The 26,477-nt window shown below is 37.5% G+C and overlaps 1 protein-coding gene across 4 annotated transcripts; it reads right to left on the reverse strand.

Moving 5' to 3' along the window:
- On the reverse strand, nucleotides 1-25,371 carry SUVR5 (histone-lysine N-methyltransferase SUVR5). 4 transcript variants are annotated; one of them, XM_089155011.1, is made up of 12 exons: nucleotides 25,317-25,371; nucleotides 19,040-19,528; nucleotides 16,154-16,456; nucleotides 15,941-16,051; nucleotides 14,204-14,314; nucleotides 7,382-10,186; nucleotides 4,224-4,385; nucleotides 2,181-2,297; nucleotides 1,994-2,097; nucleotides 1,776-1,913; nucleotides 1,186-1,273; nucleotides 1-713 (listed from the first exon to the last, which is right to left on the reverse strand). In XM_089155011.1, the coding sequence occupies exons 2-12, from the start codon at nucleotides 19,493-19,495 to the stop codon at nucleotides 606-608; spliced, it is 4,503 nt and encodes a 1,500-aa protein (XP_089011137.1). In that variant the 5' UTR covers nucleotides 19,496-19,528; nucleotides 25,317-25,371; the 3' UTR covers nucleotides 1-605. The 4 variants fall into 4 exon arrangements, with proteins under 4 accessions (XP_089011137.1, XP_089011134.1, XP_089011136.1 ...); XM_089155008.1 differs by lacking the exon at nucleotides 25,317-25,371 and adding an exon at nucleotides 24,656-25,143; XM_089155010.1 differs by lacking the exon at nucleotides 25,317-25,371 and adding an exon at nucleotides 24,434-24,639.
- Nucleotides 25,372-26,477: the final 1,106 nt, after the last annotated feature.

The raw sequence follows: 26,477 nt of genomic DNA on the forward strand, positions 1-26,477 counted from the left end.
CCTTTGTACAAGCCTCCACATTGGTTTAGCCGCTTAACACTACCTACCCAAACTGCTGCTAATACTTTCTTTAGGGCAGCTTTCTCATATTTTCTATTGGTGCCCAATTATAATTTTTCTGAATTTATTTGATTTAGGCTCTTTTCTCATAGCATTTATCAATTTTGCTAATATTTTTCATTAAATTTACTATTTAAAACGACGCATGATTTGGCGTTGTGGCTTTTACAACACCAGAAAATTACTGTCAACACTCAAATAACAAAGTTCTGTTGTACAGCAAGTAAAATGCTAATACATTGAAGGCTTTTGCATTGCCTTGTACAACAGAATAAAATTCTCTAAATAAATAAAATTGATTTTGACTACAAAACCTCTATACTGTTTTGAATCAAATCAACAAATCATCTTTGGGGACTTCTTTTTTATTTTTCGGAAAGGCCATTAAAGGCAAAGAATGGTGGAGATATTTGCTTGAACACAAGTAGCTTTCCCATATAATCAGCAGCAGCTTTCTATTATCCGATGGTTCTTGGTACCAAATTTCACATTGCATCAGAAGAGCTAGACCTCCACTATGCTTCTGGGTGGAACTGTCCAGAAGCTCAATATAAGCGACCCCGGCAGTTACTAGCACCACACTGGCAAGGCTGACCAGCTCCAGGTAGCAGCTTGTAGCGATAGTCATAAGCTAGCTCCTCTCCCACCGCAATCTGTCCGTAAGAGACCATAAGTCAGCATAAACAGTGTTCTTTTTTTAGCTAGACAGCATACAGTGTTGACTAAAAGAAACTAGATGATACGCCTATAAATTTCACGAGTCATCTGATGGCGTAGAAACAGTTTTCCCTTAATAAAGTTGGTGGTAGAAGAACATCAATGAACATCCATATTTGGTACAATCTCTTCTTCCCATCACACAATGGATCTCCCATGTCAGTTGATCCTTACCAACTCAGACAATTTCAGAGTAACAGCCTAAGGACCACAGAGGCTGGGGCCATTCATTCAACCATCCCACATCAAATGGCAGAATATCTTCCTATGCATCATGGTCAGTGATACTGAATAGGTTCCTCAGTTTTGTCAAGCCATATACAAAATTCAGTTGTCAAAACTACTAGCCACGTCTTATGTTAGGGAAAGAAATATGCATTCAATACTGTAAAAGTTTAGAGTTCATACATCACGACTTGCATAGAGACCAATATGCGCAAGCTGGCAATCCATGCTCTCCACAAGCACTTGGTAATTCACGAGGTTTGGTGAGCAACTATAACCAAAATTAATGTACAGTAAGTCAAACAGCAGTCAATATATCCAAGGCAGAAATAGAAAGCAACATTTGTCACCCACAGGGAAAGGAAATTCCCAAATCTAATTTTGTGCACATAATGAACACAGGCATCATTTCATGATAGTATACACCAATAGAGTTTGCCTTCCTAGAGCATCAAAATGAGTGCTTTAGTCAACAAGTTCCACATGGGATCATAGACCAGATATCCAAATACAGACATCAAAATTAATTAACTTGGTTGACCATTCAAGAGCAAAAACGGGGGGGGGGGGGTGGAAAGGGAAGTAGGAAGTAAAATTACTAAAATAAGTATTCTCCCAGCATGTAAGAAATTAGGATCTTACGCTGATTCTATTAATGCTCCAAACTGATTTGTAGGTGCACAATGTATAAAGGAATACATTTTACTATGCTCGTTGGCAAGAAATCACATTCAAATTCAGCAATACAGCTTCACTAGTAGCTCATTACTTACCTGTGATTAATAAACCGTGAAACATTCCCATATTTGGTAGCATCAATCACATAGGGCACAGCACCTTCGGTCAGTCCATTCTGGTCATTAATATGAGTATCGATGTCATACAAATAGCTGCAGCCCTCGCTATCATACCTGTAATTTTGAAACAGGCTCAGCAGTAGGCCTATCATCAGAAAATAGAATTCAATAATGGGATTATATCTGAAGTGAACCTCTCGCCCCTCCTGTTTGCCTCTTGGTCATTTAAAACCTCCCCAATGTACTCGCACACAAAAGTCCCACGTGATATTGCTTCAGCAGCTCTTACTGCCCAACCCTGTGAATTAGCAAATGAGGTGTTCAATCTAGAATTCATGAACACCAACAGAAACTCCATCAAGAAACTCCATCAATTGTTACCTTACTAATTGTCTTGAAGACTTCCAATTTGACCTGAACACCATTCTGCAAAATCCTATTCTGACAATTTTTGTCGCAGCTGCACATGGAGTTGCATTCATATACTAGGTAGCCCTCCTTCAAAGTTCAGGAAAACAAGGCAAGTATCAAGTTTAGTGGCCTTCCTCGGGTATAAAACGAATGTGTAATAATCCACATTCCATAAAAGAATGTCATTATTAAGAATTAAGATGTCCACAACACACTGTTTTATAAGCTTGTTACTTAAGGAGAACCAACATGCAGAGAATTTAGAAGTCATTATATTTAAGGGGGGGGGGGGGGATTTAGAAGTCAATGTTATTCTGTATCTAACCAGGAAGCCTGTTGGACATTAAGAAGATAAGTCAAGAAGAAAATTCCAGATTGGGTGGAATTTTGTGAAAGAGACCCACCAAAAACTGGGTACTGCAAAGCACAAAGAAAAGAACTTCTCCATCATTGAGAATTTTGCATCATATTAGCATGGATAAATAGCCAAGCCCCTCTCAAAACATGTACAAATCAGAAAAATGGAAGACCAGGACAATCCTCAACCAGTCAAGACTTGTATTCCAAGTTGATAAGAGCCCACAAATCAAATGCAAAACTGATATTATTTAATTGATAGAATAACGAAGAACAATGATAAACTGGTTACAATGGTGCCAGTCACCCCCACGGCACATTGCTGCCCCTCAGCCTTTGGCTGCCCAAACACTCACATAAATAATCCTTAACTACTACTCACATCTTATCCCTATTTATAACCCCTAATCTCCCCAAATCTCTTTCATTCAATAGTAAATATTCTGCAATGTTCTGCAAAATTCTGTCTGTCCTCAATTTTCTCTTATTCAATAGTAAATATTTTGCAAATCATTCAGAATATTCTGCTTGTCCCCAAATCCCTCTTATTCAGTAGTAAACATTCTGCTGCCCAAACACTCACATAAATAATCCTTAACTACTACTCACATCTTATCCCTATTTATAACCCCTAATCAACCTTAATCTCCCCAAATCTCTTTCATTCAATAGTAAATATTCTGCAAAATTCCGCCTGTCCTCAAATCTCTCTTATTCAATAGTATTCTGCAAATCATTCACAATATTTTGTTTGTCCCCAAATCCCTCTTATTCAGTAGTAAACATTCTGCAATATTCTATCTGTCCCCAAATCTCTCTTATTCAGTAGTAAATATTTTGCAATATTCTGCAAATCATTCTTTATTCATCAACCTCTTTCTTAGGACCAGATATGATTTCTTTCCCTAACTATTGTTTGCCAGATATTCAGCAAATCATTCCTCTCCCAATATAGCATAATACTGTGATCCCAGGGCTCTATCACAATGCTTGAGCATATAAAACAACAAATGCAATAGGACGTTAAGTCATTGAAGGTGGAAAAGCCAAACAATAGTCTGTTGGGCCTAAAGAAGATACAAGTCCAAAATGAAATTCTAGATTGAATGCTCATGATCATCTGATGCGATCATCTTACTAAAACCAAAAGATTTGTCAACATCAGAATTCTCAAAGGACCAATCAAAAGTTAAGCGCAGAGCACAAAGAAAAGAAATTCTCCACCATTAAGAAGTGTGCATCATTTCATTATGGATAGATGGTAAAGGCCTTCTCAGAACATGCATAAACCAAAAGAACAGAAAAAACCAAGAAAACCCTCAACCCATCAACAGTAGTTGTCATGGCATCTAGGTATATCAAATTATTTGAGGCAGCAAAAAGAATAAGGCAAGAGGCAATACCAACTTCCGTTATTTAAATCATCTATCTCCCTCACATATAGTGATTTATCATTCAATGAATGACTAAAAAGACGTCGCCCATCATTATCATTAATCTGATCATAATCTTTAAACAAGATCAACAAAGGCGCTTGGACACCTAGGTGATGCCTCAACAACTATGGTCAAGACAATAATTCCAACAGTTGAGCATAGAAAATGAAAAAGGTGATATAATATTAAGTCATTGAAGGCAAATATCCCATATAATTACCTCCAAAATGATCCGGCCCTTTTCATTATATGGAAATCTGCCACGCATTGATTTACCAAAAATATCCTCTGCATTTTCATAATCATTGTCAAAGAGGTACACATGATCACATTTTTCAGGATAACATGTTGAATCCGGGCAAGCACATCCTAGCTGTGAACTCTGTGCAGAAAAATTCAGAATACATTAGTATTTTGTTTGTTGCAACAAAGTTAAGTGCACACACACTGACACACATACTAAGCACTCAAGACCAATCAAACTTGATCCTAGGAAGGTAGAGGACAAAGTGATTTCATGCATTAACCATCCATAACTTTTTACAATAGCAATGATACGTGCTGGCATAACCAATTCAAATTATCCATCAGATGACCATCCCTCTTGACTGGTCATCTAACAAATGGCCTCACCCACGTCAAACACACATTGCGCATTGTTTTGGACTTACTCCCTTAAGAATGACAGATGCAGAATTATTTAATTTATTAGTAAAGGCACTGAAACAACAATAACTGCTAAAACTGTAAATTTGAAATCCGGAACATCAAAAAGTTGGGACCATCTCCGTTTCCTATTTTACTGTTGCTTGCAATGTTGTCAAGGGATCACCTAGTCAAGGCCTAGGCGTCTAGGCAGTCTTCTCATGTGCAAGGCAAGCGTCACTTTATGGGGATTCAATAAGGTGGGCGCCTTGAGAGTCAAGGCGTCTGCTTTTTCGTTTGTCCTTTTTATTTAATATATGTACTCTGAATGTTCTAAACCAAGGGCTGGCATTTACTACTACAATAGATTCTAATCTAAACAAATCAATTGGATGGTAAACTGTATTGAAATGTGCATTACTACATGGGATCAACTATTATTTTAAATAAATAATTTTAAAAAAAAACAAAAAAACAAATAACTAAACTAAAATCACAAAACACTTCAAGTTCACAACACCTAAGTTCCCATGTTGCAAAACTGAACCCCCAAGCACCGGCAGCAGTCGTCGCCGGTGAAAACCCTGACTCTCCGGCACCTTTTCTTTTCACTTTGTCAAGCACCAATAGGCACTATCACACTTGCAGGAGTCACAGTGGCAACCAGAAGTTCTCGAGGAAGCATTCTTCTCAGTCGAAGGTTGATTCCAGCAAGTTTGACTCTCCGGCAACCTTTTTTTGTGTACACTCACCAATAGGCAACTTCACACTCACAGCCGAAGTGAGCTGCTTCTGGCGATTCTTTTTTTTAATATTGTGAGGCACCACCTCAGGCTTGTAGCAGCACCACCAGTAACTACTTCTTCTCAGGAGATGATAGGCCTTTTTTTTCTTTCCCCCAACTCCAATAGGTTTTTTTATTTTATTTCATTTCTAAGTTTAGGGTGTCATTTGTTTTTCTGCAACTCCTCCCTCCAGAAGATTCATCTCTCTTAAGTACAGCACTTTTCTTTCTCTGACTCCGGCAGTTTTCCTCCAACTCCTGTTTCTGTCATCAGTTATTCTCTACCCTGAGGTATTAATTGTTGAGTGATAGTACAATTACAACATCTAGTTTCTCCAATACAAGTATACAACACCAGGAAAAAGAATGTGTTAGGACCCTCCCTAACTTACCCGGAATCCTACCAAGAACCTCACTGATAGCAATGTAGATATTCATTCATTGTAACAGAACCAGTAAAACAGCAGAATAACAGTGGATATATCACTTGCTGAATCCATACTAATACTAATACCGACTGATACTACTAACTGATGAGAACTTATGAAATAAAGAAAAGACTAGATGACAAGAACAGCTCCACTCCCCTGATAACCAGAACCTCTGCACACCCAGAGCTTCCCCGAGAGGTCTTCCCTCTCCCACAAGCACAGCTTGTTTCTCCTGTTTTCTCTCCCCCCCCCCCCCTCTTTCTCTCTCCCTCCCCTCTCCTTACATAGCCCCCTTCAATTCTAACCAACTCTGCCGCATAACAACTCCTACACATTCACTCAATCAATTCTTGCCACCTGGCTGTCTCTTCTGCTCCTCTGTTCACAGCAGGGTGTTTGCTGCTGTCCATTGGGAGGCTGCCATTTATATTCTCTATATTTAGATCCCCTGTAACAGCAGTAGGTAATGTTGCATACTCCCTCCTATCGCTTCCCTTGTATACCTTGGATATTAGGGGCTTATCAGAAGGATTGCCACCTATATCACTCAATGATGATGTATTTTGATGATATGATACGTATTTGAATACTCGGAACTTTTGATATGTAGGGGAGTAGGATTGTTTTGATCTTATGGTTTTTAAACTTTGAACTTAAAGGATGATTTTTGACTTTGATGTCGTCAAAATGTTTGAAGCTAATGACCATGTTCATGTTAAAATGTTATGATAGGATGATTTTTTACAAAGATTGCAAAAGGTTTCCTACTTACATGCTAGGAATAAATTATGTAACTTTTAGTGTGATATTTGGACCAAATATCCTACTTACATTGTAAAAGTAACACTAGAATGCCTTGACCGCCTAAAAATTAATGCTAGGCACCTTGACTGCCTAGGCACCTTGGAAGTCCCTCCATGGCCTTGGTCACCTCGTCACCTTGACAGCTATGGTTGCTTGTCACCAAAGAACTTCTAGTACCAGTATAACCCAGCTCAACCAAACCAGCATGGTTTTAAGGACCATGACCGCCTTGGAAGTGTATTGAGCTGAAATTGTATGTGGGTTATGCTAACTTGGCATTACATTCAAATGCCACCTCAACCACCACCTAAGGCCAACAGACCATACCAAACAGATCCTCCAGGCAAACACATATATACACATTGTATGTAACAAAGAAATAAAATGAAAAATAGGAAGAATTCAGAGATAAGAATCCCAAGTACAAGTGTCCAACATAGCAAGGTAACTAGCGAATATACCATGCCCTTCTAACAATTAGAAAAGAAAAAAAAAGAGTAAAGCAAAAATGTACAGCTCAGAAGGAAATAATATATGCCGGGACACAATCTCCAAGGTGAAACCACCTGCATTGCGGTCCACATGCCCTGTAAATTTGTTAATTGACATGAAAAAACCAAACTGACATCCAGAAGTTCAATGCTGGCAGACTTCATAATCCAAGCTAAACAGTGTCTATCAAAGATCAAGGAAATCCAAAAAGCAAAAGCATACCTCCATGTCAAGGCCTAGGGATGGATCAAGAGACCGCTTAGTTACATAGGTAAAGGTCTCCCAAGGCATCTGACAGACAGCATTTCTTTGTGTAGACCCTTCCTCAGCACTATTGTAGACCAAGCCCATAAGATCCTCATCCACCACACAAGTTACTGGGACTGATTCCCTCCCAAAGCTAACATCTTCACATAAGACTGTCACTTTTCTCATGGGTTTTTCTTTGACATGCTGAGAATGAATTACGTAGTGGCACTCATCCATTTCCCACTCCTCGTTTTTTATAGAACCTACTGAAAGTGTAGATGTGGGTTCCACTGCCCTACAGGGGAGAGGCATCAAGGGTGAGGAGAATTGATTTATCAATGGTTTACATCCTCTAGGGCAAACAAACCCTTCTTGATGCCACTGCACTTGAATATTAGATTCACTGCAGAGTTTTGCCGCTTTCAGATACAAACGTTCAGGTAACACCCCATACTTCTCCTGCAACGTGGCTTGGAGGCTCACCCTGCAGCAAGTTGAGCGAGCAACAGAAAGAATCTCAGGGTTACTTGGTAGGGGCTTTGTTTTCTTAATCCCAGCAAACAAGATCTTGGCAACAGTCAAGCACTGTGGTTCTTCCAATCTACCAAGACCATCACTCTCATTTACCTGAGTGTGCAGTCTCATCCCCCCATTGCTAACTGACCCCGATGGCTGAATGAGTTTCTTGATATTCAAATTTCCCCTGTTCCTGATTCTGTATGATGCTGCTCTGAGACCTTTGTTAAATTTAGGATGGGTAAGTCTCCCTGATTTTAGTTTATAAGGTTCATGACGGAGTCCTTTCTTGAGTGCACGTTGGCTGATAGAACTTGGATTCATATGAGCAGCTTGATGGTGGCGACCTAGATCAGGAAGGAGATCAAACTTCAATCCACAAAACCGACAAACAAACTTTCGGGCTCCACCTTGAATCTTCGAGCTATTTAGCACACGATCCTCATTGCCTAGCTTGGTCTTCGGAGAAGCATCACCTGCAGACACTTTCTGAGGTTCAGGAATGCTTGGTTGCCCAAAATCCGCAGAATGCACGGAGAAGACGTGCAACCATAACAGTTTGGCATTCTCAAAATGGCTACCACAAGGTATACACTGAGAAAGTATGTGCTGCTCTAAGAATTGCACTCCATGTCTCTCCATCACGTGGGTCTCTAGAACTTTCTTATTTGTAAAAGAATTCATGCAGAATGCACAGGCATAACCTCTGAACAACCATTGTGCCTCCTTCTTATGAGCACCCATCCAATGGGCTCCAAGTGCTTCCCCGTCACAGAACTCCTCCGTACAGATCTTGCACTTAACAGACTTCTGAGTCATGTCGGCATTCTCTTGGCCCACAGGCTCAGGCTTCGGGACTATTTGTTCTGCACGTGACGAGGAAACTGGCTTTTCTTCATTTGCATCAAAGCCCCAGAGCTTATTGAGCTTCTCTTTTTCAGAGTAAACTAATTTTTTGAGGCACTCGCCAACATATAAATCTTTAGAAGCTTCAGATAAGATCAACTGGAGTTGGGCATCCTTAGGGACTGGGTTACGGCGGGATAGAACCTTCTTGATGTAACCATAAAGAAGCTCACAGGCTTGATGCAAATGTAATTTTTTCTCATGGGAGATGCAACTCCGCAGAAGATTAACAAATACTTCCTTTGAGATTATCCTGCTTTTACCATTCCTTGCCCGTTTAAGAAAGGCTGGTTTATGTTTTTCACAATACAATGAATGCAGCTTGGCACGTTCACGACAAGGATCTTCGCTGATTGAGTGATACAAGCCGATGCACTGCTGAAACTCCATGTCAGTGCAGTCTTTAATGGGATGCTCGGGTTTCACAGTTGGAGGTCCTACTCTATTGTTTTGTTCAGCTAAAATTATTTCCTTGCCATATGCAGCTCCCGAGCCAGGGATCTTCTCCCTGAGATCACCCTCTTGCTTAGTACCTGATGTAGTTGAACTTTCAATATTAGTCAAGTACTGACTATTCTGAACTTCATGTTTCTTGCAAAACGGAGAGCCATATCGAGACCGATGCTTACATTTCATGCCATGAGTAGTAGTGCCTTCACACATTGGTGCATCAACAGATGGAGATTGTTCCTCCTTTATACCGTTACCCATGGAGCGAGAGGCCAAGTGTACACAACAGTAAACCTCGCCATCACTTGCCCACCTCCCACACTGTCTTCCCTTAGCTTCGATAAAAGCCAGGCACTGGCGGTATTTATTTCTAGGATCCAACTGTTTGCCACTACTCCCTCCAGCTACATTTGTCCCTTCCACTTCGGCCATTCGGATGAACTCAGGATTTGCAGCTTCAACTACAATCTCATCCCATCGGTCACCCATGGTACCATGATACCCTATTGGAACAGCTCCCTCAGTAATTGCGCACTCTTTTGGACGCTCTGGCTCAAATGTTATGGTGTTTCCAGGACCCTGGCTATTGAAAACTGAAGAATCAATCTCGGTCGTCTTGGATTGAAGGTGAACACCATGCAAAGCCACAGTTTGCAATTGGGAAGCATGACCATCCGCACGACGGATTTCAAGCTTGGGCCTTTTCCTGCTGCTTTGGGGACCCATTGTTGGATAGTCATCACTGTTTTGTTGTTCTGTGTCTCCACCAACAGGTAAGGGGTGTGAAGTTGAGAACCACTTCATAATTTCTTGCTTCCAGGTCTTCCACTCAGAACCCAACTCAGGCTGCACAGGTGCATTCCAGAGTACTTCAACATCATTCCACAATACAGAATCTACCAGTTCCTGGGTCAACCAAAAAAAAATAACACACTGATTGTGGCTGCATGTGAATGGGAAGAAACTGACTTTGATCAATTCAAAAATGAAGAGATTCAAGCTAAAGTGTAGGAAGGAAATCTTGCAAAATTTTCAATTTATATCATGACAATGGTGTATATTGAAGATTTTTTACATGTTTGACTTTTCCTGGCCACCTTATATTCCAGAAATTAAAAACCAAAAAAAATAAAAATGTAAAGCTTCAGCCATGGCACTAAATAAGGAATTCTATAAAGCCAACAAGCTAAAAGAACAGGATCAATAATACCTTTACAATGCTACCAGAAGCTCCGTACTCAGGAAAAATAATTGTGTCATGTGTTAAATCCAGGAGACTTACCATGGTGATTTCAGTGGCATTCAATAAGGAGTTTCATAAATGCCAATAAGTTTAAAAAAAGAACCCAACAACAACTTTGCCATGCTGTTAAAAGCTGTCTGTGCTCGAGGAAATGCAGTTCTGTCAATGGCTACTCTTTGATTATCCAATTTTATGTTGGGGGGGGGGGGAATGTCAGTGTTCCAGCAGATTGGTGACATGTATCATCATAGTTGTCATGGCGACGAGGCGATGCAAGGCGGTTTAGGCTAATTGAGGCGATGAGTCGACGAGGCGCTTTTGAGGCGGTTGAGGCGTTTTAAGTGAAATTTTTTGTGTACATCTCATTCACTCTAAATCTATCATATCTTATATAATAAAAAAACTAATATCAAACTACCTCAAGTCATCCAACATACTACAAACCACACATAATAGGTCCTAAATAAAAAATCGCGAGAAGAAAGGAAGAGAAGAAGTTGCTTGTCGCGAGAAGAATGGAAGAGAAGAAGAGAGGAAGAGAGAAAGAGAATAGGGATTAGAGTGAGAGTGTGAGACTTGAGCCAAGAACTTATTCTCTTTCGATTTTATTTGTTTTTATTTTTATTTTAACATTTGATCACATGTAGCATCATTATACATATGCATATAGGTTCAAACAACAGATACTTTACAATCGAAATCTAATAAGTATTTCAATATATGCCTTCGATTAGGCATCTTTCTCGTGATTAAAAAAAAAAAAAAAAAAAAAAAAAAAAGACGCCTTATTGCCTAAAAATAAGGCGATGCCAAATTGAGGCACTCTGAAGGAGCCCAGACACTAAGGCGACGCTTAGGCGACGCCTTGACAACCATGTGTATCATACGATCAAACTATCTTGACCTTGAAATGAGGACATCCAGCTGTGGCTTTAGAGGCTAACAAAGGAGGATACACAAACATCAGCCCTCCATGGCATCTCTTTGGGCTGATGATGAGCTTGAGGGATATAATATTAATAGGACCCATGGTGGGCCCCCAACGTGATGCACAAAAAGCATAGTCTTAGTTTTATTTTGTGTTTATTATTATTTTAGGCTCTTTTTAGTATCCATTTTCATTCTCATTACTGAAAACCCTTTTTCATCAAAAATGAAATTTTATTCGGCAACTATTCGGAAATTTTATTCATTTTCATTCTCATTACTGAAAACCCTTTTTCTAGAATAAATTATGGAACGAAAAATATGTTTGGTAAATGAATAGTTGTAAATAGTTCTGTAATATTTTTTAAATGAGATGCAAGCTGGTTAAGAATCTAAGAGAGAAATAGGTAGGGAGGGATATGTTTTTCTAATATAGTAAATAACGTTCTTACCCTTGTTTTTTAGGTAATATGAGCACATGGTCATTAAAGATACTCCAAAAATGATAAGAATGAATTTTTGTCCAAACTCCATAATAGACTAAATGGATTATGATTTATGAGATTTTTTTTTTTTTTTCTATTCTTTTAGATAACAATAGGTTCCATAATAGATGCTGTTAATTTGAGAAAGAATAAGGTGAAGAACGAGGGAGAGGAGAAGATGGAAGTGACGACTTAGTTGAGGAGGCTCAGATAGAACTCGTGAGCACTCCTAAAAATAACTTCACTATTTATAGGCTAATTTACAAGTCTATTCTATATAGGAAACAAAGTAGAATCAAAATAGGAGAGTATCAACTAATTTCGATTGGTATAGAACCCCTATTACTATCTCTTTTTCCTATCGAGAGCTCTCGATGGAACTATCTTGTCCCAAATTGCCTTCTTAACAGATGCCAAACACACAAAAAAAACGAAGAACTGTCCAAAAAAAAAAATGAATGAAAATTGATACCAAAAAGACTCAGCAAAAATGAGTAAGAAAGGCAAACATGGTGCCAAAGGATTCCGCACAAGCAGAGTCGAGGGGGACAATTTAAATATGCAGCCTCGCCCTGAGAGGCTGCTTTGATCCTTGATCGGAGGCTACAAATTTGGTCCACCAACAATTGAGCCAAGGCATGTCCTTCGTAGTAGAACATGAGTATCTTTTACTTTAGCAAAATTGTAGTATGTCATATAAGTACCCACCACAGCATGTAGGCCTGTCCTTTGTAGTACAACATGAGTATCATTTACTTTAGCAAAATTGTAGTATGTCAGCATAAGTGTATAACTACCCACCACAGCATGTATATAGACAATTCCAACCCCTCTCCTCCAGTTATAACTTATAACCCCTTTATAATTTTTTTCTTTCCTTACCCTAAGAAACACTACTGCAGTCCACAGCACTTGGTAATGTTGTTGAAGAACTAACAGAGGTTCTCCCAGTGCGAGCGGGAACTCTCACTCAATTCCTGGTCTATTTCTCGTTCTTCTTGAATTATACTCTCCCAACTCACCATCCAGTTCTTCTTATTCTTCTTCATCATCTTCTTCTTCTTCTTCTTTCATTCTTCTTCTATTCTCCACTCTAGACTTTCTATTGTTGCCTTGGCATTTCTCTGCAACAAAGTGAATATGAACAGAAACTGCCTTGTATGAGGCATGATTAGTACTTGCATTTTCCTGTCTCCATCATCTAAGAGATCTCTCCCTCCTAGTATCAATCATCTGTTTCTTCTTTTCCATCTCTATTTGATCAAGTGGTTAAGTTCTGTCTCAATCCTGTCAATAAATGTTTCCCACCCTCTTCTTTACTCTTTTTTCTTAATAACATTTTACTGTTTATATTGAAATATTATGGAAGGGTGAGCCTTGGCACAATGGTTGGTGACCATGGTTGTAGCCCTAAAGTCAAGGCATCGAAATAGCCTCCCAGCAAAAATTGTTGGGGTAAGACTGCATAGGACTCTGCTTGTGTAGATTCTGCAGAAGCCTTTGGCACCAGGTTTACCCTTTATATTGAATATTTTGATAACCATATGTTAGCTGAGTGGTTACGTAATCAACAACGTAAATTTTTTTTTCTTTTTTTCCTTTTTTGTTGGAAAAGGGGAAGTTTGGGGGGAATGGAGGAATATTGAAAGTTCACGCTATGAATTTATATTCCGCTGCTCTGGTTATAACCCCCATTTCCCAGTCAAAGCCCTGTTAAGCTTCAGCTAGCACTAAATTTCTCATTGTTGCTTTAAGTCTATGTTTTAGTCTATATGTTCATACAATAAACTCATGAATGTGAGTTTCTGCTATCTCAGTGGGGGTCCTGGAGGAACAATTAGACTTTGACCTTGTGTCAGGAGATGCTTGGCTCCAGGTCACTCAAAACCTTAGTTCTGAAGAGTGCTGGAAAACAAAATAACACCTTAAACCATTTCTAGTAAAGGATTTCACATTAAAGCATAGAATCAAGATTAATGGTTGACAAACCATGTTGCCCTGACACCGTTACATACCCTATTTCATTACGAATGCCATGTGACATACTCAAATTGCCATGATTAATTGCAGCAAGATGAACTTACACACGTCAATATAAGAAACTCAAGGTTGCAGGAAACCTCAACAATCTGGAATACATCTAAAAAATCTAAATTATGAGTCTAGAAAAGGGAGCTATAAAAACACATTGGATATCTGAGAAAAAATAATCCCACAAAAGTACCCCTTGTATTTTTTTTATACAAGTTTGGCAAATGGGATGAGTACCTCCTGAAGTGTTTCAACGGAATCAGCACTCTCCACATTCCTACAACGATGTGCCCAAAGATCAAAAGAATGTTGTAGCCAAACAGGATCAATAAAGTGCTGCAATATCATCTGCATTGAGAAAGAAATCCATTTGTCGATCATAAGCAATTCTGTAGATGCATAGAATTTGAAAACAAAAAGAAGATATAATAGAAGAAACAAAAATGGAGGTAAATTTCAAATTCTCAAGGCACATGCATCAACCAGTCAACTATAAACAGAAAACCTAGACAAGGAGCAAACAAAGAGGTCCAGAGTTAGTATATGCTCCCCGCACAGTTAAACCGAGGCCCAAAATGAAACCAAGCATATAATACTAAATGGGTTAGAGACAGGTGCAGCAGATTAAGATTAGCCAAGAGAGGTTGCATCCACTCTCCTTTTTTCCTTTTCTTTTTTTCTTTTTCTTTTTTCTTTTTTTTTTTTTTTTTTTTTTTTTTTTTTTTTTTCTTTTTTTTTTTGGGTTTTGGCTGGGCGTAAAATTTCTATCAGTAAAATGTTCTATACCACATATCCTATTAAGTTTCCAGAAAATAAAAGACAATAACTCTGTCAGGCTCAGATATAGGGTTAATATAAACTACCTTGTTCCCTAGTTTCCACTTCATTTTTGTTCCTACCAAAAACGTGGACCAGAGAGTGGCTACCTCCCTCTTGCCTATCCGGCCATATTTGTTTAGAGTAACAAATTGATAATACCCATTCATGTCATAGTCTCACATTTAATTGATCAACAAGTATTTAGGGGTGATTGAGGAATGAATGCAAGCTTATTCGTACACTAACATCTGAATATCGTTTTCTTCAGTGTAGTTTGCTTCAGAAGTTTGGTGTGGCTTGATATCACTGATAAGGTATAGATGGATGTCTCTATATTCCCTACTTGCTGCAAAGGAGGAAAAAGCAGGGGAGGGGAGGGGGAATTCTTACCAATCAGAGAATAGATGGTGTATCATACCTTTGCCAATGTTGTATTGCAGCATAGGGCTGGAGAGGGAAACAAATATTTTCGAAGCCAAGATTGTACATAATGGTCAGAAAGGGAAAAATAGATGGTTTCTTTTTGTTGCCTATAGTCACAGATTTCAGTGGATAAAGTAAATATTCAGTGGTGTGGAATTGCTTGATTTCCATATGGTAGATTCTCTTTCCAAGGTTGCTATGTTGATTCTGTGCACCCCTGTGAAGGATTTTTTTTCTTTTTTCTTTTTTGTATTCACCCAATGAGAGTACACATTAACTTTCCTTCAAAGAAAGAAAGGGGGACAATAAATATATAATATTAAAACAACATCAACACCATGAAGTCCAGAGTTGTTTAAATCATCACAGAGATTAGAGCAAGGAAATTCAACATGAAAGATGCAATAGAAATGTTGATGTAAATTGCTTGATACATTCCGTTGGGAAAAAAGATTCATTGACCTGCAAAGTTAAAAAAGTTATGTGAAACTATAAACAAGAGGTCAATACCATAGAAAGTAAAGAATCATTACGAAATTGCAGACATTATAAAAATTTGTGCATCTCTGACTGCATTAATCAATGGTGATTCTTTCAAAGAGTTCAACAAGAGCTCACTAATCTGTCTCTAGTTCTACAATTTATCAAATGAAAATAGGCTAACAGATAGCTGAATGTTAAACAGTGACATAAAGAGAGGATAATTAGAAGCCACCAAGTGAAGGAATTTACACTCTGAAGCTTCAAAAGCATCCTTCCAAGCTCCGGATAACCTTTGCATTGCGAAGCCTCCATCGCAAATTCCTTCCAGGCTGTTACCCTTCGAGCACTCTCAATTACAGCCTTTTGATATGTGAGAGAGAGAAAGAGAGAACCAAATGTAAGAAAATGCAAGAAACAATACCCAAAAAGCAAAGAATAGAAAGGGAGATATGGAGTCCATACCTCAGTATGCAGTTGGTCACTGATATTCAGCATGGCAATGGCAAGTTTTTGCATTATAAAACGACGTGGAATGGTTAAGTCTTTGACAATTTCCACTCCAATGTGATGCGTCCTATGTGCAATTGGTTCTGGGAACTCATGGATGGAACGGACAAGTAGTGTATCAACCCAAGAATGATTCCTAGTCTGGGGAAAAAACACCATGATATACTTCTTCCTATCATGTGTAGGTTTTGCTTTCAAAGTCGATAATGGCCAGTCAGCCCTTGCACATCTGATACCTGCCTGCCACTTTCCTCTCCACTATTTGTAAGACAAGGAAGAATAGACATCAGACTAGAAGTTTAGTGCAACAGCTTCATGCACACTTTCAAATAATAAACTGACTGTCATATTTCGTTATTTTGACAAGTAATGATCAAACAGTACTATGGTGAAAAAGAAAAGACTAAAGTTAAGTGCCAGACATTGCCATAAATTTTTTTTTAATGAATAAATAATATATTAAAAACTAGCAAGCAAACAACAAGAAAAAGGCCAAGAAAACAAGGAACCGAAAAGGAGGGATCGGGGAGCGGAAGCAAAAGCTCAAGGGGGATGAAGGAGCAGTTGAGGCCCCAGAAACTAACAATTAATCTATTTCTGGGATTGTCAGCAATAGGGGGTTGGGGAAGAGATAGCAATCTAGAAGATACATCAAAGTAGATGGCTTTCCAAATCAAGTCTAAGGATCGAGATTTGGAAGTTCATCTTCTAAGGTTACACTCCCACCAGATGTGATGGATGGAGGCACCAAAGACAAGCTTGCTAAGGCGATCACAAATAGAGTTACCGGCAAAATTCCTCAAGATCCAAGTCCAATCACGAGCAAACCATGTGAGCGTCTCGAGCGGGGCCAAATGGAGGCAAGGGCTCTATCCCAAAGGGGGCCGGAAAAGGGGTAGGCGAAAAAGAGGTGGTCAATGTCCTTTGAAACAATCCCACACAGGGTGCAACTAGGGTTGGCGGAGATATGGCGGCTAATGAGGAATGATTGGGTGGGGAGAGCATGGTTGAGGCTCTCCAAAGGGTAAGGGAATGACGAGGGATGAGGGGAGCAGAGGAGGTTCTAGTAAATGTGGACAGTGGGCAAAGAGATTTCTGGCAAGGTGGTGGTGGTTTCTAGTAAATGTGGGTAGTTTCCAGCGAAGTAGGTATGAAAGGGTATTAAATGGGGGTAATTAGATAATTTAACTGCCCAAAGGGCATTAGCTATGGCTAACTTGTAATATTGTGAGTGGGTGACATGTAATTCTAGCCATAATAGTGGGAAACCCCGAGTTTCACCCCAAAAATAATGGGTGACATGTAAAAAACTCTATTTGTAAATATGCAAATGCAACCCTTATTAGAATCCAATAAAAATAATTCATAAAATCAAATCCAAAAGAATCAAAAGTCAAACCCCAAGTTCAAGATCAAAAGCTGAGTTTTCAGCAGTGGGTGGAATTTTCAACTTTCTAATGCTGGTTTTTTTTCTCAAATCAAAAAAAAAGATCTAAATATCATCAAACATTGGTAAAAACAAATAGTGCGATATAACATTCATTTGTTTTGATATCTAAAAAAAATCAAAGATCTAAATATCATCAAACATTGGTAAAAACGAATAGTGCGAAATAACATTCATTTGTTTTGATATCTAAAAAAATATTTTCATTTAAAACGATACCAACAACACATGCCACACACCAAATAAGGATTGATTTGCCCCAAAAAAATAAGGTTTGACCAAGACAAAAAGCCTTCAATATAAATTAGATCCAAGCCTTCAATAAGGATTGATTTGCCTCTCTATACAAAAGGTCTCATGGAACAATAAGATCATTTGATCAATCTTCGTAGAGATGAACATATTTAGATGCTATATTACTGTCATAGCATGACAAACATTTTGTTGAAGTGTATTTCTTTATGGATATCTAGCATTAGTATGACTCTTTATATTTGCTTATCATATAACTAGATTTCTATAATTTTAATATGCTATTTGTGCCAAATAAAATGAGATAATTAAGAAATAATATAATATTAAAAATAATAAATAAATAACCCACTAGAACACCTTATTCACTGAGATGATGCACTAGAGGGCAATAGATAAAAGTAAGGACAACCAAGGTGTACATCCCCGTAATAACATAATAGGAGTTGCTTGCAACCCAATTTTTGGTCAATTTGCCTTGCTTTTACAACTATTCAAAAGAATCGAATAAAGAGTAACAGCACATGGGCTACAGCCACTAGACAACTGCAGCACAAGAAATTTTCATAGCGGAACCATCAATGCTGAATGCTGCAACAACTAGTATGGTGGAATGGAGTATCATCATTAATCTAGAAAGGTCCTTAGATTTCCATCACATATATGGCTTCATGAATGCGTTTCAAACCAAAACCCAAATCAGCATTCGGTTGGCAAGAGATGACTAGAGATAACAAGAAAAACCACCTTATTGTAATTATTTCCCATGGATTGAAAATTTCATGATATTTGGTTTGATACAGATGCTTCTGACAAATTTTTTTTTTATTTTTTCTTGTAAGGTGTCACTAGTAACTCAAAAAAAAAATTGTGAGCATGGAACTTGGTCCCACAACTTTTTGAGCTTTTATTAAGCCAAATGTATAAAACTCTATCTTCTTCTCTTTTCAAGGTACCCTTTTTTTCTTTCCATTTCTACCCATCTCTTGTTAACCAAACACAGCCCAAGAGACAAATCGTATCAGAATTCTCATTAACTAAAGAACTACCAATTCCATGATGGTAAAGTTAGTCAAAACAACATGATTATCAAAAGAGAAGTCTGGAATCTGGAACTTAAAAGAAATAAGAGCAAGGGATACCTTGACCCACAGTGCTACAGTTTCAACTTGATCTGGCCATTCAACCACTGGAAGATGAGATTCTCCTTCCAAGTTTCGGTTTTGTAGTGCACCTTCAATTTTATCCACAATCAGATTGGAGTTCTCAGAGGTTATTAAAGGTTCTGAACTTTCTTTCTGCTCATTCATGTTACCGTGTTGAAAATCATGGATGTTAGTAGGCCCTTGCCCCTCAAAATCTGAAATTCCACCGTCAACACCTTCTGGAGCACGTAGACTCGCTATAAGCCCTATATCTCCACTTGAACCTTCAGTCTTTGGCACAGAGACATCCACCATGCATGTACCGTTTGATACTTTTACTTGTTTTTCCTGTTGATCTGGGTTCCCCACCACAGACGACAGCTGTCCTTGGTCTCCTCTGAAGTCAGTTGGATTCTCCAACATATTGACATCAGAACATGGCAGCACTTCCATAAGCCCTCAAGATTCACGGTGACATAAAGTGTTCTAAAAACAATAACAAAGACCAACAAAATGGAAAAGTCAGAACAAGGATTAAAAATGCAAAAGTTGGTGAAAACCAACCAAAGCCAAGATAGTTTCTAGAGACCATAATTCAAAACATTGGTCCAAACCACCGAGATTTTGCAAATTACTTCAGTGTTGACAAAGGTCAAAACGGAACTAAGTGAGAGTTACTAGGAATGAGGGTTTCGACAGAAATTTCAGTTTCAACTTTCAAGTACAAAACACTAAAAGTAAAAAGCACTGTTTCAATTGAAATGCATTGAAATATTGACCTTCTTCGAGAGTTTTAAGTGGTTTATCCTGTCAGAGGAGAAAAATCCAACCAAAAAGTTTGATAATTTAGGCAAATCACCACATTTCTTGCTAGAACAAAGTGTTGAGGAATACTACAGCGCGTCTACAGTGACGATTTGCTACAACAGAGCAAGATTCACATAAGACTTAAATCTCAACCTTCTTCTTCTTGTTTTTTTTTTTTTTTGGTGGATGCATAAAGATTCTCAACCTTCTCGATGCTATTTACATAAAGTAGGCAGAACCATGGTGGGAGATCTCGCGAGATATCTCGGTTTTTCCATAAACCGAGACAAGATCAAGGTCGAGATCTGCGAAATGGGATATCTCGCTCGAGATCTCGCCATATCTCGCCATATCTCGCAAGAACTCTCAATTTTTGTCCAATTTTTTGCGGATTTCAGCCAAAGTTTCACTTGCAACTACTCTTAGCACATCTACAACATCAAAGGAAGCTCAATCATCCTCTACTTGTCTTATGAACTTATACGTTAATGACTTATATAGAACTTCTAACGATTGTATACTTTTATCATTCTATTCTCGAAAGTCAAGATTGTAATACTCAAATGGATGGAATCTTGATGACATTTAAGTTATTTGATGTATTTGATACACTTGATTTTCATTTATATGCCTTAATGGTTTTATATTACATGTTATATAACCTTGCATTCTCTAATCCTACAGCATTTCGGTTTCACACTATGGGTAGACTTAGAAATCATACTTAGGGCTGTTTTCTCACAAATCCAAGGCCACTAGTGTGTTCGAAAGGCCTAAAATAGGCTAATTACCAAATTTTAGCCCAAATGTGACCCTAAAACCCACCGAGATGGGCTACCAAGTTGACGCCCAAAAAATGGCATATCTCGACCGAGATCTCGGTTTTTCATGGTAGCGAGATCATCTACCATGGGCAGAACAGCTTCATAGGATATTTTAAAAATTGTTGTAAACTTGTATTGGACCACTTCTACAACATAATACATCAACATTGTGTAATATTAAAAGGTGTTTCTTTATTCCTCACGCATATCTTAGTTGATTCCTTTAAATTCTGTGTTGTTTCTAATACCAAATTATGTGTAAATTAGGTTATATTTGAGAAAGTAAGCAGCATGTATGGCACACAGAACCAAGACTATGAAACGCAGTACCATTTATAAATTAGGTTATATTTGAGAAAGTAAACAGCATATATGGCGCACAGAACCAACTAAGACTATGAAACGCAGTACCATTTACTAAATTAGGTTATATTTGAGAAAGTAAACAGCATGAATGGCGCACAGAACCAACTAAGACTATGAAACGCAGTACCATTTTTAGGTGTTCTGTTGTTTGCAAGAAGAACTTTGTCCAAGAATTTGGCCCATGAGTCTCTCTCTCTTCCCCATATGAAAAGACACCTCTACAACACATGGGAGTGATGATGTATGGCATACTCTCACACATAGAACTACTTCCCTCTTCCTTTCACAATCTTAAGATTCCAATATGTTTAAAGTCTCTAAATTAGGGTCTCCTTCAAGATTTTAGGCCAAAATACAGACCGCCAAAATGGCCACACAAAACATGCAGTGATTCAGTTGGATTTTGGTCGAAACCCAAAAGAAAATTTGATTTTAACCCGAGACTGAAATCTCAAACCTTGATCAGAACACATTTCATCTGAAATGATATAAAACTACCAGCAGTCACCGACCTTCCTTTCATTCTAATCCCAACATCAACAATCATAAATGTAAAGCATACAAGAAACAACATTAGCTTCACATAAGAATCAGATCTAGATATTCCAACAAGAATTCAGTACTCTCCTCGTATAGATTACATGTAGCAATTTCACCCTCATCCTGTATCAGAATATGTGCCTTTACCCCCATACCCAACCTTCCAGGTTTGAGGAAGAAAAAGGAGGTAAGGAGTGAGCAAAATTTAGCTTTCTCACAAAATAGTAAGCGATGCATGAAACGAAGGTAGGACTATTGTACTATTAAGAGAAAAAGACTGTCTAACTATGTGAGAGTCACCCGAGAAACTGGTCACATCCATGCCCGAACCACTGAAAGAAAATTGCCAATTATTTGAAGACCAAGAAAAAAGCAGCCTTCAGCCTTAGCAAAGTCTTGCCAAACAATCTGAAAATATAATAATATATAATTGGAGATGGAAAATCTACCAAAGGCAAAACCAGGCAAGAGCACAGCCAATATAACAGAAGAGATGGTACTATTAGCACCAGTATTTTAAAGAGATCTCTGAACAAATATTGACACCATTTTACATCCATCTAACACATATCCTCGTGGACCTTTAGAAATATATACAATTTTTGGTAAAAGAACATATACATACCACGTGTAGAGAATATAGACGCCAACCACTACATGTTAGTCCTTGACCTTTGAAGCGTTGAAATCTTTCAATCGAAAATTGAGCAAAAAAAATTCATGCAGTCAAACAAAGTTCTATTTCCTTGCAAGGAAAATGTTGATTGATCAAACCTATAATTACAAACTTTCTAGTTTTCTGTCATCTGTCTGCCCTTGTGAGAAGCATGAAACAAAGCAAATATGATTAAAGATTTATTTTTCAATTACAAAATAGAAACAGAAAAAACCCACCAATGTAACTAAGTGATTAGGCCAAAATGTGAACCTAAATAATAGAAAGGGTCTCAGAAATCAAAAGACTGGACTTAATGTTATACGCTACATGGCTGAAAAGATTCCTTGGTGACTAGAAGTTCAAAAGTGGAGCTCAACATTAGTCACCATATGAAAAATTCTCAGATAAATCTAAAAGTTTAAAACCAGCAACTTTCTTGTACACTATTATGTTAAAGCCAATGTATTGCCAACCTAAGCTCTGTCAATATAACTCCTGGTTTGCTGGTGATCATATCTTAGCTTCTAAGCTAGTGAGCAACCCCAAAAAGAGTAATGAGTACAAAGTGGAAAAGATCACCAAAAGTCTTCAACCAAGACCCTTCAAACAGAAAATACAAATAATCTAATGCCTCCCTTCCCCATCCTTGAAGAGTAGGTAAGATCCTGAACATCACCTTTCAATATGAAGGTAACATGTTTTTCTCACAGCAGACCTATATGGTAGCATCTCAATGACTAGTATACAGAAAAACTCAATCATGTACTACAACATGCCAACACAAGTCTTTGCTAGAACAAAGACACAAAGATACGACTTAATGGGAAAAGCGTTCCCAGCAACTTCATAAGTTAAGAAAATAATCAAAATAAAACTCAGAGGAGGTAGTCCAGATTGCATGATATAATATTAAGCAAGAGATACGTGTATATTTAGAATTCCATTACAATTGTTGCCACAAATCTGTCACTAGTATCCCTTTTTTTTTCCCCTCTTCCAACTAGTTGATTATGCTCCATCCAATTTTTTCTTGATTTTGAAACTACTATGTATGATGTACAGCTGACCACCATCAATAATATGGTAAAATTACCATGTATGACAATAAAGTACAAATTTCCATGACAAAAAGGAGATGCCACAAAACTGTCATAAAATCCAAACCCTTCTTCCAACCTACTTGATTATGCTCTCTCAACTCTCAAGTCAAGTTGCTTGCACGGGGCGAGGGAATTATCCTTTGTGCTATACAACCAATCATTGAACAATAACATCTCAAACTAACTGTTCAGACTTTCCATCTACGTATGGTCTACATACATGTATGCAAAAGGAAAGAAAATAAAGAAGCTGAATCATGGATCGTGTTCTTAACGCATCTTTAGTGACTTACCCTAATTTTATCATTTAAACCTAAGATTTGTTTTCTTAACCCCTCTGCGGATAAATAAAAAATATAGATGAAAAGAAAAAACAGTCAGAATTGTCCAAGGCTATAGATAAAAAACCAGTCTAACAAACAATTACGACAGTAACCAAATACGACGTAAATTGATGCCTTTCAGCACCTTAAAAGAAGTTCAATAAATGATATACCCATACACTCAAGCATTTGAAAGTAATCACCTCAAAACCATCCAAATAAAACTTTCAGCCATCAACCTTCAGGTCTTGACTCTCGAATTATGGAAATCTCCTAAACTAGAAATAAAAATGCCAGAATTATTAGTAGTTGTTTAACCCTTCTTAGAAACTAGGTAATTAATCTCTTAAAAGAAACAGAAAATTAATCTTTTAAAAGAAACAAATTATTTTTTCTTCCTGTTCGACTACATAAGAAAGAATCACTCCGTATAACCACTATTATCAATGGCCGAGATGCCCAGATCTAAGAACAAAACCACAATCACTGAGTTATAAGCGATCACGATCCAAAACATCTAACTTAAAATACCCAGATTGTAATGAACAACAAGATTACTTTTTCTAGAAACCCACATTTATCACAATTAACAGGTACACAGATCATCGACATGAAAAACGTTACATCCCATAGCAGGCAAAAGAAAATAAAGAATTAGATTAAAATTACGGCCCAAGCCAAATCTAAAATTCTTAATCAAACAACCAATTTGTTAAAATAAAAACACAATCAAAATTCAAAACCCAAATTCCCCTCATGGAAAAACTACTAACTCATTCAATCAAACAAGGGTTTCGTGACTTCCGTCCCTGTTTTTCCATTTTTTTTCCTAGTTAACTAGTAAACCCAATTGTTATTATTGCCTGGAGGTGTTGAAAGTTGAGATAGGACACAAAACACAGACTGTACAAGGTTACATGCAAGACATGTCTAAGCACGCACACACACACACACGCTAACGTAGTAGAAGGTGATAAGAAATAAGGTTAATGTACCTCTCTAAAGGGGAAAGGGTGCAGGAGATAGAGTGCCCAGATGATGATCATCTTCTTTGTCCATGAACGTTTGGTGGTGGGGTGCAATTGAAAATTTGGCGATTTTATCCTAAGATGATGTTCCAAGTGACCAGTTCGTGTATCTGAATGTGAAAATACCGATACAGCAGGGGAAGAAGGCGACCTCAACGGGGTACAATTGGGTGCCTAATAGATCTAAACAAATTGTGGTTGTTGTTATTGTAGTTGATGCGAATCTACAGCTCTGCATCTACCCCTTTTTTTTCCTTTTCTTTTTTCCCCCTATGGCCTGTAAACTAGCGGAAGAATTTTGGCCAATCCTGTAATCTCCACCTGGCAAAACTTCTCTTCCGTGGTCAGGTTACAGGTCAAGCTCTATCTCTTCACTTGAAGGCATGTTAAGAACATTGCGAGGCCACTTTGTCTCCCTTGACCTCTTAGGGTTTGGGAGATATTTTTACGAAAAAAGAAAAAGAACATAAATTAAGGCCACCATAGATGTTAATAATTGATTTTCCTTTTCTGGGTAGCGATGTTAATAATAGCTTCAAATCTTTTTTCTTTTCTTTTCTTTTTGGGAATAAATTTAAAGTTAGGGGAACGGTAAAATTTTCTGCTTTAGCATATGGTTTCGCCTTACCTAATAGGATTTGGTTGTCAGCTCTGACAGTGACAGCAATCTCTGATCAACTCCCTTTTGAAATCTTCATTGAACAACTTCTGTTGCCTTTGAAAGAAAAAATAAGGCTTGTTAGTTCAACCTGAAATAATGGTCAAGTTCACGAGATTAGGGTTCATAACTTACATTGTTTTATCAAACCATAGAAAAAAGTATGTGCTGTGGCATTTTTTATGGGAGGGAATGCAAAAAATGTGTCCAAACTTATTGAATTTTCTTTTTTTTGATGAAAGAGTTGGTCAAATTGATAACGCCAGTGTCTCTTAATGAAGAGATTAAGTTCGATCTTTTTTTCTCATAGTATATTTAAATTATATATAAAAATTATTTTTAAAAAATAATTTTAAAATTTACAATTTTTAAAAAAAAAATTTGGTTTTGATTGAACCCAATTCCGTACCCAAATTTAAAACTTAGTTGGGTTCGGTTTGGCTTAGTTGGCTTAAATTCAATGTAATTATTTTTGTAATAAAAATTTAATAAAGAAAAGAGTTGGGAAAAAAAAATTGATAGTGGATTTAGTTTCTCTTCAAGTTTTTTTTTTTTTTTTGCAAGTTTAAGGGAGACTTTTGTATACATAAGAGATGTCAGTTGACAACCTCTTCACTGAAAAGTGTCCTGCATTCAAAGGGTTAGATTTTTTATTAGGTCCAGTCAGCTTTTCAATTTATTGCTCTAATGAATTTTTAACGATTTAATGTAAAAAAAAAAAAACACATTTATAACCAAAGCAATAACATTCAATTCAAACTGACCTAGACTTAGATCCACAACATTTGGTTAATTATAGTAAATTTCAATGTAAACCTCACTGGGTTGGCTTTGTTGACAAAATAAAAATTACACATTTTAGTTTGAGATCAATATTTTAAATCTTCTTAGGGCTATAAGTGAAGTCCCACTCCTACATGCAGTCGCGGTACACATAATGAAGAGAAAGACATTCATAAGATATAGTTAAATCAAATGAAAATAAAAATAAACGTCTTGGAATAAACATCTATGACAACAACTATTTACTAAGAAAATTCATGAAAATACTTAGAAAAATAGAAAATACATCTCATATTGTATTAAATTAAAAAATATATATATTATGATATAAACTTAGAGAGTTAACCT

The sequence above is a fragment of the Hakea prostrata genome, chromosome 5 (assembly GCF_041222555.1).
Source record: "Hakea prostrata isolate BN-2017 chromosome 5, UWA_Hpros_2, whole genome shotgun sequence".
NCBI lineage: Eukaryota > Viridiplantae > Streptophyta > Magnoliopsida > Proteales > Proteaceae > Hakea > Hakea prostrata.

Bases quoted from the DNA above. Each gene is read 5' to 3' on its own strand.
- SUVR5 (XM_089155011.1), bottom strand. From the start codon at position 19,495: ATGGAAGTGCTGCCATGTTCTGATGTCAATATGTTGGAGAATCCAACT. The intron at 10,187-14,203 runs GTACTCATCCCA...TGGTTGACCCAG, and splicing joins CCGTTGAAACACTTCAGGAG to GAACTGGTAGATTCTGTATT. The intron at 2,298-4,223 runs GTAATTATATGG...TGAACTTTGAAG, and splicing joins AGGGCCGGATCATTTTGGAG to GAGGGCTACCTAGTATATGA.